At 36.4% G+C, this 16470-nt stretch overlaps 1 protein-coding gene across 1 annotated transcript in view; it reads right to left on the bottom strand.

Moving 5' to 3' along the window:
- The window catches only part of enpep (glutamyl aminopeptidase), a 75363-nt gene that overhangs the window by 6365 nt on the left and 52528 nt on the right, over nt 1-16470 (bottom strand). Inside the window, exon 18 of the mRNA XM_061986898.1 lies at nt 2684-2824. Coding sequence (XP_061842882.1) covers nt 2684-2824 — 141 coding nt within the window. The remainder of the gene's footprint in view (nt 1-2683; nt 2825-16470) is intronic.

Genomic DNA, 16470 nt, shown 5'->3' with positions numbered 1-16470 from the left:
CGGGCGAGAACCATGGACTCGGACTTGGAGGTGCTGATTCTCATCCCAGTCGCTTCACACTCAGCTGCGAACCGATCCAGTGAGAGCTGAAGATCCTGGCCAGATGAAGCCATCAGGACCACATCATCTGCAAAAAGCAGAGACCTAATCCTGCAGCCACCAAACCAGATCCCCTCAACGCCTTGACTGCGCCTAGAAATTCTGTCCATAAAAGTTATGAACAGAATCGGTGACAAAGGGCAGCCTTGGCGGAGTCCAACCCTCACTGGAAACGTGTCCGACTTACTACCGGCAATGCGGACCAAGCTCTGGCACTGAGCATACAGGGAGCGGACTGCCACAATCAGACAGTCCGATACCCCGTACTCTCTGAGCACTCCCCGAGCACTCCCCACAGGACTTCCCGAGGGACACGGTCGAATGCCTTCTCCAAGTCCACAAAACACATGTAGACTGGTTGGGCAAACTCCCATGCACCCTCAAGGACCCTGCCGAGAGTATAGAGCTGGTCCACAGTTCCACGACCAGGACGAAAACCACACTGTTCCTCCTGAATCCGAGGTTCGACTATCCGGCGTAGCCTCCTCTCCAGTACACCTGAATAGACCTTACCGGGAAGGCTGAGGAGTGTGATCCCACGATAGTTAGAACACACCCTCCGGTTCCCCTTCTTAAAGAGAGGAACCACCACCCCGGTCTGCCAATCTGTTCTGTAATGTGACAACAAAAAATAAAAAATAATAATAATATCCAATATGCTAAGACACTTTTACTAAAGACAGAAATGTTTGCATGTCAGTTTTGTGTTGGCATCAACTATTTAATTGTCTGAGTATGTGATGCCTGCGATGAGGTGGCGACTTGTCCAGGGTGTACACCGCCTTCCGCCCGATTGTAGCTGAGATAGGCTCCAGCGCCCCCGCGACCCCAAGGGGAATAAGCGGTAGAAAATGGATGGATGGAGTATGTGATGATTTCTTTTTAATTATAAAACTAAATAATTAGGGCCCGCATGGCCCATTGCATAAGGACTCCCAAAGGGAGTCCTTATGCAATGGGACATAAGGACCTATTGAATTTCTAAGGTTTTATTATTATTATTATTTTTCCGCAACTTTGCGCTGTAATTTGACCCCCTTAACATACTTCAAAACTCACCAAATTTTACACACACACATCAGTAATATACGGCAAAACTTTTTATCAAAAAACCAAACCTCAAAACTCAAAATTGCGCTCTAGCGCCCCCTAGGAGAAAAAAAACTAGACTGCCTGTAACTCCCACTAGGAAGGTCGGAGAGACATGAAACAAAAACCTCTATGTAGGTCTGACGTAGACCTAGTTTTCATAATTGTATATCATCGGGCAAAAATCAACAGGAAGTTGGCAATTCCCCCTTCAAGACAAAAAAGTACTAAAAACAGTCAATTTTGTCTCTTTGAGCTGTATTTTCACCCTCTTAACATGCTCCAAAACTCACCAAACTGAACACACACATCAGGACTGGCTAAAATTGCAATCTAATGAAAAAACCTAACCCCAAATCTAAAGATTGTGCTCTACCGCGATTTTTTAATAAAACGCAGAAAAAACTGCTCCTCGGAAGAAAAAATGACAAAACTGCCTGTAACTCCCACTGGGAAGGTCGGAGAGACATGAAACAAAAACCTCTATGTAGGTCTGACGTAGACCTAGTTTTCATAATTGTATATTATCGGGCAAAAATCAACAAAAAGTTGGCAATTCCCCCTTCAAAACAAAAAAGTACTAAAAACAGTCAATTTTGTCTCTTTGAGCTGTATTTGCACCCTCTTAACATGCTCCAAAACTCACCAAACTGAACACACACATCAGGACTGGCTAAAATTGCAATCTAATGAAAAAACCTAACCCCAAATCTAAAAATTGTGCTCTACTGCAATTTTTTAATAAAACGCAGAAAAAACTGCTCCTCGGAAGAAAAAAATGACAAAACTGCCTGTAACTCCCACTAGGAAGGTCGGAGAGACATGAAACAAAAACCTCTATGTAGGTCAGACGTAGACCTACATTTCATAGATTGACAATCCTCAGCAAAAATCAACAGGAAGTTTGCTATTCCCCCTTCAAAACAACATTTTTTTATAAGCCGGTCACTTCTCTTCAAACATTATCTCCTCTGAGCGCGTTTGTCGTTTCGGCTTCAAACTAACACAGGAGAGAGATTGAACCCTTCCAAATAAAAGTTATCGAAATAATTTTTCTAACTGCTCCGGTTTTGATTTTATGAGCCTTCACTGGACAAAAGTATTGGGACACTTAGGCCGAAAACTGGACAAAAGTATTGGGACACTTAGGACTACAACTTGCCAAAAGTATTGGGACACTTGGGACTAAAACTGGACAAAAGTATTGGGACACTTAGGACTAGCACCTGCCAAATACGCGGGCCCGACCAACGCTGCTTGCAGCTTTAATTTGAGCTGTTTTTTTAATGACATTACTTTCAGAATGAGAAGCAGATCACTAAAAATGGATGTTAACCCTCAGAGTCTCTGATCAGTGCTTGGTAATTATCCTAAAGTTGTTCCATTTCTGTATTCCCTGAAAGCTTTTCAACCATCGTGTTGATGAGGAGCTCCTCCATGAAAGAGAAAAATACAAGAAACATTCTTTTCTAAACGTCAACTGCAGAGCACTGACCTGTTGACCAGGTAGTCCCAGTTGAGTGTGGTCCAGTCCCAGGCCATGGTCTGACCCAGAGGGTTGTAGGACACGTATGTGACGAGGGTGAACAGATCCTGGCTCCTCACAACTTGCTCATCTTTCGAGGCTTCAAGGAGTCTGTTGGTCAAAGGATTGATTCTTTATTAGCATTTTGTCTTTTCAATCTTCGTATTGCACACAGTTCCCCATGAAGTACTTGTTTCTAATTTGTTTCTAACTTGTTTCTACTTCTTTCTAACTTGTTTCTACTTGTTTCTAACTTGTTTCTAACTTGTTTTTACTTGTTTCTAATATGTTTCTACTTGTTTCTTACTTGTTTATAACTTGGTTCTAACTTGGTTCTACTTGGTTCTAACTTGTTTCTACTTCTTTCTAACTTGTTTCTACTTGTTTCTAACTTGTTTCAACTTGTTTCTAACTCGTTTCTAACTTGTTTCTAACTTGTTTATACTTGTTTGTAACTTGTTTCTACTTGTTTGTAACTTGTTTATACTTGTTTCTAACTTGTTTATACTTGTTTCTAACTTGTTTCAACTTGTTTTTGCTTGTTTCTACTTGTTTCTAACTTGTTTCTAACTTGTTTCGACTTGTTTCTAACTCGTTTCTAACTCATTTCTAACTTGTTTCTAACTTGTTTCTACTTGTTTCTAACTTCTTTCTACGTGTTTCTTGCTTTTTTCTAAGTTTTACAATCTTCTATTGCACACAGTTCCCCATGAAGTACTTGTTTTTAATTTGTTTCTAACTTGTTTCTACTTGTTTCTAACTTGTTTCTACTTCTTTCTAACTTGTTTCTACTTGTTTCTAACTTGTTTCTATCTTGTTTCTACTTGTTTCTACCTTGTTTCTACTTGTTTTTAACTTGTTTTTTTACTTGTTTCTAACTTGTTTCGACTTGTTTCTAACTTGTTTGTAACTTGTTTATACTTGTTTCTAACTTGTTTCTACTTGTTTGTAACTTGTTTCTACTTGTTTCTACTTGTTTTACTTGTTTCTACTTGTTTCTAACTTGTTTCTAACTTGCTTCTAACTTGTTTTTTACTTGTTTCTAATTTGTTTCTAACTTGTTTCGACTTCTTTCTAACTCGTTTCTACTTGTTTCTAACTCGTTTCTAACTCATTTCTAACTCATTCCTAACTTGTTTCTAACTTGTTTCTACTTGTTTCTTACTTTTTTCTAACTTTTTTCTAACTTGCTTCTTACTTGTTTCTAACTTGTTTCTACTTGTTTCTAACATGTTTCTACTTGTTTCTAACTTGTTTCTACTTGTTTCTAATTTATTTCTATCTCGTTTCTAACTTGTTTTAACTTGTTTCTACTTGTTTCTAACTTGTTTTTTTTACTTGTTTCTAACTTGTTTCGACTTGTTTCTAACTTGTTTATACTTGTTTCTAACTTGTTTCTACTTGTTTGTAACTTGTTTCTACTTGTTTCTAACTGGTTTATACTTGTTTCTAACTTGTTTCTACTTGTTTTACTTGTTTCTACTTGTTTCTAACTTGTTTCTAACTTGCTTCTAACTTGTTTTTTACTTGTTTCTAATTTGTTTCTAACTTGTTTCGACTTCTTTCTAACTCGTTTCTACTTGTTTCTAACTCGTTTCTAACTCATTTCTAACTCATTCCTAACTTGTTTCTAACTTGTTTCTACTTGTTTCTTACTTTTTTCTAACTTTTTTCTAAATTGCTTCTTACTTGTTTCTAACTTGTTTCTACTTGTTTCTAACATGTTTCTACTTGTTTCTAACTTGTTTCTACTTGTTTCTAATTTATTTCTATCTCGTTTCTAACTTGTTTTAACTTGTTTCTACTTGTTTCTAACTTGTTTTTTTTACTTGTTTCTAACTTGTTTCGACTTGTTTCTAACTTGTTTCTAACTTGTTTCTAACTTGTTTATACTTGTTTCTAACTTGTTTATACTTGTTTGTAACTTGTTTATACTTGTTTCTAACTGGTTTATCCTTGTTTCTAACTTGTTTCTACTTGTTTTTACTTGTTTCTACTTGTTTCTAACTTGTTTCTAACTTGCTTCTAACTTGTTTTTTACTTGTTTCTAATTTGTTTCTAACTTGTTTCGACTTCTTTCTAACTCGTTTCTACTTGTTTCTAACTCATTTCTAAGTCATTTCTAACTTGTTTCTAACTTGTTTCTACTTGTTTCTTACTTTTTTCTAACTTTTTTCTAACTTGTTTCTAACTTGTTTCTTACTTGTTTCTAACTTGTTTCTACTTGTTTCTAACTTGTCTCTAAGTTGTTTCTAACTTGTTTCTAACATTTTTCTACTTGTTTCTAACTTATTTCTATCTCGTTTCTAACTTGTTTTTAACTTGTTTCTACTTGTTTCTAACTTGTTTCTAACCATCTACCAGGCAGATCTTTCTTTCAGCTCAAATGTTTAGTCAACCTAACTATGATTTAACCCTCAACATCTTCTTCTTTTTCTTCTCCAGATTTTGGCGCGCTCTACCTTCAACATTTTTCACCCGATTCACACCGTTTCAACTTCAAACTGTTCAGCCTATCCAGGAATCGTGGGTTATTCCTTGACAAATTCCAAAATTCCCAGATTTCCCACAATTTTAGGTTTTTCGGGACATTTTTTCCCATTCAAAATGAACTGGCCATTTTTCAAACTTCCACCATTTCCACATGTTTCAACCGATTCAAAGCATTCCACCTTCAACATATTCCACTCATCCTGGACATTCAAACTATCATTTTTCCATGTTCAAAACATTTCCAGGAATTCCCAGTTTTCCAAAGCCCTTTTTTCACCCTTTTTTTCTGTCGACTACTCCTTCCACATTTTTCAACCCACTTCAACCGTTCCACCATCCAAACATTCCTACTAATCAGGACAAAAAAAACAAAGTTGTTTTTTGATCTGGAAAAATTCCCGGTTTTCCCGATGTTCCAGAAATTCTATCATAGCATTTCTAAATTAAAAATGTTGTTACTTCAACATTTCTCGACCAATTTGAAAAATTCCAACACCAACTATATAAACTCAATCACAACATTTACGTTTGTTCTACCATTTTCAAAAACAATTCCCGCTTTTCCCAAAAATTCCCTTGAAATTCCCATTGAAAAGAATGGGACCATTTTTCAAAGTTCCACAATTCCCACATTTTTTTTTATCTGATTCAAACTGTTCCAACTCCAAAATATTCAGCTCGTTCAAAATTGTGTGCTCTCTTTGATTTCCAAGAATTACCAGTTTTCCGGGACATTTTCCCCATTCAAAATGATTTGTCCCATTTTTTTAACTTTTACAATTCCCGGAATTTTCAACCTATTCGAACCATTCCACCTTCAACACATTCCACTCATCAAACTAACACTTTCCCAAGTTCCAAACCAAATTCCAGTTTTCCTGGAAATTCAGACTCTCCAACATTCAAACTATTCTTACATTCTCACTACATTCTGTCAGCATTTCACTTCAACTTCAGCCCCTTTGGGTCTCCCATTGACTCCAACACCAACCATATAAACTCAATCACAACATTTACGTTTGTTTTACCATTTTCAAAAACAATTCCCGCTTTTCCCAAAAATTCCCTTGAAATTCCCATTGAAAAGAATGGGACCATTTTTCAAAGTTCCACAATTCCCACATTTTTTAAAACTGATTCAAACTATTCCAACTCCAAAATATTCAGCCCGTTCAAAATTGTGTGCTCTCTTTGATTTCCAAGAATTACCAGTTTTCAGGGACATTTTCCCCATTCAAAATGAATTGTCCCATTTGTTAAACTTTTACAATTCCCGCCATTTTCAACCTATTCAAACCATTCCACCTTCAATATATTCCACTCATCAAACTAACACTTTCCCAAGTTCCAAACCAAATTCCAGTTTTCCTGGAAATTCAGACTCTCCAGCATTGAAACTATTCTTACATTCTCACTACATTCTGTCAGCATTTCACTTCAACTTCAGCCCCTTTGGGTCTCCCATTGACTCCAACACCAACCATATAAACTCAATCACAACATTTACGTTTGTTTTACCATTTTCAAAAACAATTCCCGCTTTTCCCAAAAATTCCCTTGAAATTCCCATTGAAAAGAATGGGACCATTTTTCAAAGTTCCACAATTCCCACATTTTTTTTTATCTGATTCAAACTGTTCCAACTCCAAAATACTCAGCCCGTTCAAAATGGTGTGCTCTCTTTGATTTCCAAGAATTACCAGTTTTCAGGGACATTTTCCCCATTCAAAATTAATTGTCCCATTTTTTTAAACTTTTACAATTCCCGCAATTTTCAACCTATTCAAACCATTCCACCTTCAACACATTCCACTCATCAAACTAACACTTTCCCAAGTTCCAAACCAAATTCCAGTTTTCCTGGAAATTCAGACTCTCCAACATTCAAACTATTCCTACATTCTGTCAGCATTTCACTTCAACTTCAGCCCCTTTGGGTCTCCCATTGACTCCAACACCAACCATATAAACTCAATCACAACATTTACGTTTGCTTTACCATTTTCAAAAACAATTCCCGCTTTTCCCAAAAATTCCCTTGAAATTCCCTTTGAAAAGAATGGGACCATTTTTCAAAGTTCCACAATTCCCACTTTTTTTTTTAACTGATTCAAACTGTTCCAACTCCAACATATTCAGCCCGTTCAAAATTGTGTGCTCTCTTTGATTTCCAAGAATTACCAGTTTTCAGGGACATTTTCCCCATTCAAAATGACTTGTCCCATTTTTTTAAACTTTTACAATTCCCGCAATTTTCAACCTATTCAAACCATTCCACCTTCAACACATTCCACTCATCAAACTAACACTTTCCCAAGTTCCAAACCAAATTCCAGTTTTCCTGGAAATTCAGACTCTCCAACATTCAAACTATTCTTACATTCTCACTACATTCTGTCAGCATTTCACTTCAACTTCAGCCCCTTTGGGTCTCCCATTGACTCCAACACCAACCATATAAACTCAATCACAACATTTACGTTTGTTTTACCATTTTCAAAAACAATTCCCGCTTTTCCCAAAAATTCCCTTGAAATTCCCATTGAAAAGAATGGGACCATTTTTCAAAGTTCCACAATTCCCACATTTTTTTTATCTGATTCAAACTGTTCCAACTCCAAAATATTCAGCCCGTACAAAATTGTGTGCTCTCTTTGATTTCCAAGAATTACCAGTTTTCAGGGACATTTTCCCCATTCAAAATGAATTGTCCCATTTTTTAAAACTTTTACAATTCCCGCAATTTTCAACCTATTCAAACCATTCCACCTTCAATATATTCCACTCATCAAACTAACACTTTCTCAAGTTCCAAACCAAATTCCAGTTTTCCTGGAAATTCAGACTCTCCAACATTCAAACTATTCTTACATTCTCACTACATTCTGTCAGCATTTCACTTCAACTTCAGCCCCTTTGAGTCTCCCATTGACTCCAACACCAACCATATAAACTCAATCACAACATTTACGTTTGTTTTACCATTTTCAAAAACAATTCCCGCTTTTCCCAAAAATTCCCTTGAAATTCCCATTGAAAAGAATGGGACCATTTTTCAAAGTTCCACAATTCCCACATTTTTTTTTAACTGATTCAAACTGTTCCAACTCCAAAATATTCAGCCCGTTCAAAATTGTGTGCTCTCTTTGATTTCCAAGAATTACCAGTTTTCAGGGACATTTTCCCCATTCAAAATGAATAGTCCAATTTTTAAAAACTTTTACAATTCCCGCAATTTTCAACCTATTCAAACCATTCCACCTTCAACACATTCCACTCATCAAACCAACACTTTCCCAGGTTCCAAACCAAATTCCAGTTTTCCTGGAAATTCAGACTCTCCAACATTGAAACTATTCTTACATTCTCACTACATTCTGTCAGCATTTCACTTCAACTTCAGCCCCTTTGGGTCTCCCATTGACTCCAACACCAACCATATAAACTCAATCACAACATTTACGTTTGTTTTACCATTTTCAAAAACAATTCCCGCTTTTCCCAAAATTCCCTTGAAATTCCCATTGAAAAGAATGGGACCATTTTTCAAAGTTCCACAATTCCCACATTTTTTTTTATCTGATTCAAACTGTTCCAACTCCAAAATATTCAGCCCGTACAAAATTGTGTGCTCTCTTTGATTTCCAAGAATTACCAGTTTTCAGGGACATTTTCTCCATTCAAAATGAATTGTCCCATTTTTTAAACTTTTACAATTCCCGCAATTTTCAACCTATTCAAACCATTCCACCTTCAACACATTCCACTCATCAAACTAACACTTTCCCAAGTTCCAAACCAAATTCCAGTTTTCCTGGAAATTCAGACTCTCCAACATTCAAACTATTCTTACATTCTCACTACATTCTGTCAGCATTTCACTTCAACTTCAGCCCCTTTGGGTCTCCCATTGACTCCAACACCAACCATATAAACTCAATCACAACATTTACGTTTGTTTTACCATTTTCAAAAACAATTCTCGCTTTTCCCAAAATTCCCTTGAAATTCCCATTGAAAAGAATGGGACCATTTTTCAAAGTTCCACAATTCCCACATTTTTTTTAACTGATTCAAACTATTCCAACTCCAACATATTCAGCCCGTTCAAAATTGTGTGCTCTCTTTGATTTCCAAGAATTACCAGTTTTCAGGGACATTTTCCCCATTCAAAATGAATTGTCCCATTTTTTAAAACTTTTACAATTCCCGCAATTTTCAACCTATTCAAACCATTCCACCTTCAACACATTCCACTCATCAAACTAACACTTTCCCAAGTTCCAAACCAAATTCCAGTTTTCCTGGAAATTCAGACTCTTCAACATTGAAACCATTCTTACATTCTCACTACATTCTGTCAGCATTCCACTTCAACTTCAGCCCCTTTGGGTCTCCCATTGACTCCAACACCAACCATATAAACTCAATCACAACATTTACGTTTGTTTTACCATTTTCAAAACAATTCCCGCTTTTCCCAAAAATTCCCTTGAAATTCCCATTGAAAAGAATGGGACCATTTTTCAAAGTTCCACAATTCCCACATTTTTTTTTAACTGATTCAAACTATTCCAACTCCAAAATATTCAGCCCGTTCAAAATTGTGTGCTCTCTTTGATTTCCAAGAATTACCAGTTTTCAGGGACATTTTCCCCATTCAAAATGAATTGTCCCATTTTTTAAAACTTTTACAATTCCCGCAATTTTCAACCTATTCAAACCATTCCACCTTCAATATATTCCACTCATCAAACTAACACTTTCTCAAGTTCCAAACCAAATTCCAGTTTTCCTGGAAATTCAGACTCTCCAACATTCAAACTATTCTTACATTCTCACTACATTCTGTCAGCATTTCACTTCAACTTCAGCCCCTTTGGGTCTCCCATTGACTCCAACACCAACCATATAAACTCAATCACAACATTTACGTTTGTTTTACCATTTTCAAAAACAATTCCCGCTTTTCCCAAAAATTCCCTTGAAATTCCCATTGAAAAGAATGGGACCATTTTTCAAAGTTCCACAATTCCCACATTTTTTTTTAACTGATTCAAACTGTTCCAACTCCAAAATATTCAGCCCGTTCAAAATTGTGTGCTCTCTTTGATTTCCAAGAATTACCAGTTTTTAGGGACATTTTCCCCATTCAAAATGAATTGTCCCATTTTTTTAACTTTTACAATTCCCGGAATTTTCAACCTATTCAAACCATTCCACCTTCAACACATTCCACTCATCAAACTAACACTTTCCCAAGTTCCAAACCAAATTCCAGTTTTCCTGGAAATTCAGACTCTTCAACATTGAAACTATTCTTACATTCTCACTACATTCTGTCAGCATTTCACTTCAACTTCAGCCCCTTTGGGTCTCCCATTGACTCCAACACCAACCATATAAACTCAATCACAACATTTACGTTTGTTTTACCATTTTCAAAACAATTCCCGCTTTTCCCAAAAATTCCCTTGAAATTCCCATTGAAAAGAATGGGACCATTTTTCAAAGTTCCAAAATTCCCACATTTTTTTTTAACTGATTCAAACTGTTCCAACTCCAAAATATTCAGCCCGTTCAAAATTGTGTGCTCTCTTTGATTTCCAAGAATTACCAGTTTTCAGGGACATTTTCCCCATTCAAAATGACTTGTCCCATTTTTTAAACTTTTACAATTCCCGCAATTTTCAACCTATTCAAACCATTCCACCTTCAACACATTCCACTCATCAAACTAACACTTTCCCAAGTTCCAAACCAAATTCCAGTTTTCCTGGAAATTCAGACTCTCCAACATTCAAACTATTCTTACATTCTCACTACATTCTGTCAGCATTTCACTTCAACTTCAGCCCCTTTGGGTCTCCCATTGACTCCAACACCAACCATATAAACTCAATCACAACATTTACGTTTGTTTTACCATTTTCAAAAACAATTCCCGCTTTTCCCAAAATTCCCTTGAAATTCCCATTGAAAAGAATGGGACCATTTTTCAAAGTTCCACAATTCCCACATTTTTTTTTATCTGATTCAAACTGTTCCAACTCCAACATATTCAGCCCGTTCAAAATTGTGTGCTCTCTTTGATTTCCAAGAATTACCAGTTTTCAGGGACATTTTCCCCATTCAAAATGAATTGTCCCATTTTTTTAACTGTTACAATTCCCGGAATTTTCAACCTATTCAAACCATTCCACCTTCAACACATTCCACTCATCAAACCAACAATTTCCCCAAGTTCCAAACCAAATTCCAGTTTTCCTGGAAATTCAGACTCTCCAACATTCAAACTATTCTTACATTCTCACTACATTCTGTCAGCATTTCACTTCAACTTCAGCCCCTTTGGGTCTCCCATTGACTCCAACACCAACCATATAAACTCAATCACAACATTTACGTTTGTTTTACCATTTTCAAAAACAATTCCTGCTTTTCCCAAAATTCCCTTGAAATTCCCATTGAAAAGAATGGGACCATTTTTCAAAGTTCCACAATTCCCACATTTTTTTAACTGATTAAAACTGTTCCAACTCCAACATATTCAGCCCGTTCAAAATGGTGTGCTCTCTTTGATTTCCAAGAATTACCAGTTTTCAGGGACATTTTCCCCATTCAAAATGACTTGTCCCATTTTTTAAACTTTTACAATTCCCGCAATTTTCAACCTATTCAAACCATTCCACCTTCAATATATTCCACTCATCAAACTAACACTTTCCCAAGTTCCAAACCAAAATCCAGTTTTCCTGGAAATTCAGACTCTCCAACATTCAAACTATTCTTACATTCTCACTACATTCTGTCAGCATTTCACTTCAACTTCAGCCCCTTTGGGTCTCCCATTGACTCCAACACCAACCATATAAACTCAAATACAACATTTACGTTTGTTTTACCATTTTCAAAAACAATTCCCGCTTTTCCCAAAAATTCCCTTGAAATTCTCATTGAAAAGAATGGGACCATTTTTCAAAGTTCCACAATTCCCACATTTTTTTTTAACTGATTCAAACTGTTCCAACTCCAAAATATTCAGCCCGTTCAAAATTGTGTGCTTTCTTTGATTTCCAAGAATTACCAGTTTTCAGGGACATTTTCCCCATTCAAAATGAATTGTCCCTTTTTTTTAAACTTTTACAATTCCCGCAATTTTCAACCTATTCAAACCATTCCACCTTCAATATATTCCACTCATCAAACTAGCACTTTCCCAAGTTCCAAACCAAATTCCAGTTTTCCTGGAAATTCAGACTCTCCAACATTCAAACTATTCTTACATTCTCACTACATTCTGTCAGCATTTCACTTCAACTTCAGCCCCTTTGGGTCTCCCATTGACTCCAACACCAACCATATAAACTCAATCACAACATTTACGTTTGTTTTACCATTTTTCAAAACAATTCCCGCTTTTCCCAAAATTCCCTTGAAATTCCCATTGAAAAGAATAGGACCATTTTTCAAAGTTCCACAATTCCCACATTTTTTTTTAACTTATTCAAACTCTTCCAACTCCAAAATATTCAGCCCGTTCAAAATGGTGTGCTCTCTTTGATTTCCAAGAATTACCAGTTTTCAGGGACATTTTCCCCATTCAAAATGAATTGTCCCATTTTTTAAACTTTTACAATTCCCGCAATTTTCAACCTATTCAAACCATTCCCCCTTCAACACATTCCACTCATCAAACTAACACTTTCCCAAGTTGCAAACCAAATTCCAGTTTTCCTGGAAATTCAGACTCTCCAACATTCAAACTATTCTTACATTCTCACTACATTCTGTCAGCATTTCACTTCAACTTCAGCCCCTTTGGGTCTCCCATTGACTCCAACACCAACCATATAAACTCAATCACAACATTTACGTTTGTTTTACCATTTTCAAAAACAATTCCCGCTTTTCCCAAAATTCCCTTGAAATTCCCATTGAAAAGAATGGGACCATTTTTCAAAGTTCCACAATTCCCACATTTTTTTTAACTGATTCAAACTGTTCCAACTCCAAAATATTCAGCCCGTTCAAACTTGTGTGCTCTCTTTGATTTCCAAGAATTACCAGTTTTCAGGGACATTTTCCCCATTCAAAATGAATTGTCCCATTTTTAAAACTTTTACAATTCCCGCAATTTTCAACCTATTCAAACCATTCCACCTTCAATATATTCCACTCATCAAACTAACACTTTCCCAAGTTCCAAACCAAATTCCAGTTTTCCTGGAAATTCAGACTCTTCAACATTCAAACTATTCTTACATTCTCACTACATTCTGTCAGCATTTCACTTCAACTTCAGCCCCTTTGGGTCTCCCATTGACTCCAACACCAACCATATAAACTCAATCACAACATTTACGTTTGTTTTACCATTTTCAAAAACAATTCCCGCTTTTCCCAAAAATTCCCTTGAAATTCCCATTGAAAAGAATGGGACCATTTTTCAAAGTTCCACAATTCCCACATTTTTTTTTTTTGATTCAAACTGTTCCAACTCCAAAATATTCAGCCCGTTCAAAATTGTGTGCTCTCTTTGATTTCCAAGAATTACCAGTTTTCAGGGACATTTTCCCCATTCAAAATGACTTGTCCCATTTTTTTAACTTTTACAATTCCCGCAATTTTCAACCTATTCAAACCATTCCACCTTCAACACATTCCACTCATCAAACTAACACTTTCCCAAGTTCCAAACCAAATTCCAGTTTTCCTGGAAATTCAGACTCTCCAACATTCAAACTATTCTTACATTCTGTCAGCATTTCACTTCAACTTCAGCCCCTTTGGGTCTCCCATTGACTCCAACACCAACCATATAAACTCAATCACAACATTTACGTTTGTTTTACCATTTTCAAAAACAATTCCCGCTTTTCCCAAAAATTCCCTTGAAATTCCCATTGAAAAGAATGGGACCATTTTTCAAAGTTCCACAATTCCCACATTTTTTTTAACTGATTCAAACTGTTCCAACTCCAACATATTCAGCCCGTTCAAAATTGTGTGCTCTCTTTGATTTCCAAGAATTACCAGTTTTCAGGGACATTTTCCCCATTCAAAATGAACTGTCCCATTTTTTAAACTTTTACAGCTCCCGCAATTTTCAACCTATTCAAACCATTCCACCTTCAACACATTCCACTCATCAAACTAACACTTTCCCAAGTTCCAAACCAAATTCCAGTTTTCCTGGAAATTCAGACTCTCCAACATTCAAACTATTCTTACATTCTCACTACATTCTGTCAGCATTTCACTTCAACTTCAGCCCCTTTGGGTCTCCCATTGACTCCAACACCAACCATATAAACTCAATCACAACATTTACGTTTGTTTTACCATTTTCAAAAACAATTCCCGCTTTTCCCAAAAATTCCCTTGAAATTCCCATTGAAAAGAATGGGACCATTTTTCAAAGTTCCACAATTCCCACATTTTTTTTAACTCATTGAAACTGTTCCAACTCCAAAATATTCAGCCCGTTCAAAATTGTGTGCTCTCTTTGATTTCCAAGAATTACCAGTTTTCAGGGACATTTTCCCCATTCAAAATGACTTGTCCCATTTTTTAAACTTTTACATTTCCCGCAATTTTCAACCTATTCAAACCATTCCACCTTCAACACATTCCACTCATCAAACAAACACTTTCCCAAGTTCCAAACCAAATTCCGGCTTTCCTGGAAATTCAGACTCTCCAACATTCAAACTATTCTTACATGCTCACTACATTCTGTCAGCATTTCACTTCAACTTCAGCCCCTTTGGGTCTCCCATTGACTCCAACACCAACCATATAAACTCAATCACAACATTTACGTTTGTTTTACCATTTTCAAAAACAATTCCCGCTTTTCCCAAAATTCCCTTGAAATTCCCATTGAAAAGAATGGGACCATTTTTCAAAGTTCCACAATTCCCACATTTTTTTTAAGTGATTCAAACTATTCCAACTCCAAAATATTCAGCCCGTTCAAAATTGTGTGCTCTCTTTGATTTCCAAGAATTACCAGTTTTCAGGGATATTTTCCACATTCAAAATGAACTGTCCCATTTTTTAAACTTTTACAATTCCCGCAATTTTCAACCTATTCGAACCATTCCACCTTCAACACATTCCACTCATCAAACTAACACTTTCCCAAGTTCCAAACCAAATTCCAGTTTTCCTGGAAATTCAGACTCTCCAACATTCAAACTATTCTTACATTCTCACTACATTCTGTCAGCATTTCACTTCAACTTCAGCCCCTTTGGGTCTCCCATTGACTCCAACACCAACCATATAAACTCAATCACAACATTTACGTTTGTTTTACCATTTTCAAAAACAATTCCCGCTTTTCCCAAAAATTCCCTTGAAATTCCCATTGAAAAGAATGGGACCATTTTTCAAAGTTCCACAATTCCCACATTTTTTTTTATCTGATTCAAACTGTTCCAACTCCAAAATATTCAGCCCGTTCAAAATTGTGTGCTCTCTTTGATTTCCAAGAATTACCAGTTTTCAGGGACATTTTCACCATTCAAAATGACTTGTCCCATTTTTTAAACTTTTACAATTCCCGCAATTTTCAACCTATTCGAACCATTCCACCTTCAACACATTCCACTCATCAAACTAGCACTTTCCCAAGTTCCAAACCAAATTCCAGTTTTCCTGGAAATTCAGACTCTCCAACATTCAAACTATTCTTACATTCTGTCAGCATTTCACTTCAACTTCAGCCCCTTTGGGTCTCCCATTGACTCCAACACCAACCATATAAACTCAATCACAACATTTACGTTTGTTTTACCATTTTCAAAAACAATTCCCGCTTTTCCCAAAAATTCCCTTGAAATTCCCATTGAAAAGAATGGGACCATTTTTCAAAGTTCCACAATTCCCACATTTTTTTTTATCTGATTCAAACTGTTCCAACTCCAAAATACTCAGCCCGTTCAAAATGGTGTGCTCTCTTTGATTTCCAAGAATTACCAGTTTTCAGGGACATTTTCCCCATTCAAAATTAATTGTCCCATTTTTTTAAACTTTTACAATTCCCGCAATTTTCAACCTATTCAAACCATTCCACCTTCAACACATTCCACTCATCAAACTAACACTTTCCCAAGTTCCAAACCAAATTCCAGTTTTCCTGGAAATTCAGACTCTCCAACATTCAAACTATTCCTACATTCTGTCAGCATTTCACTTCAACTTCAGCCCCTTTGGGTCTCCCATTGACTCCAACACCAACCATATAAACTCAATCA

This window comes from Nerophis lumbriciformis, linkage group LG26 (genome assembly GCF_033978685.3).
Source record: "Nerophis lumbriciformis linkage group LG26, RoL_Nlum_v2.1, whole genome shotgun sequence".
Lineage (NCBI taxonomy): Eukaryota > Metazoa > Chordata > Actinopteri > Syngnathiformes > Syngnathidae > Nerophis > Nerophis lumbriciformis.
The sequence above is the reverse complement of the archived record's forward strand: the minus strand, read 5'-3'. Positions and strand labels throughout refer to the sequence as shown.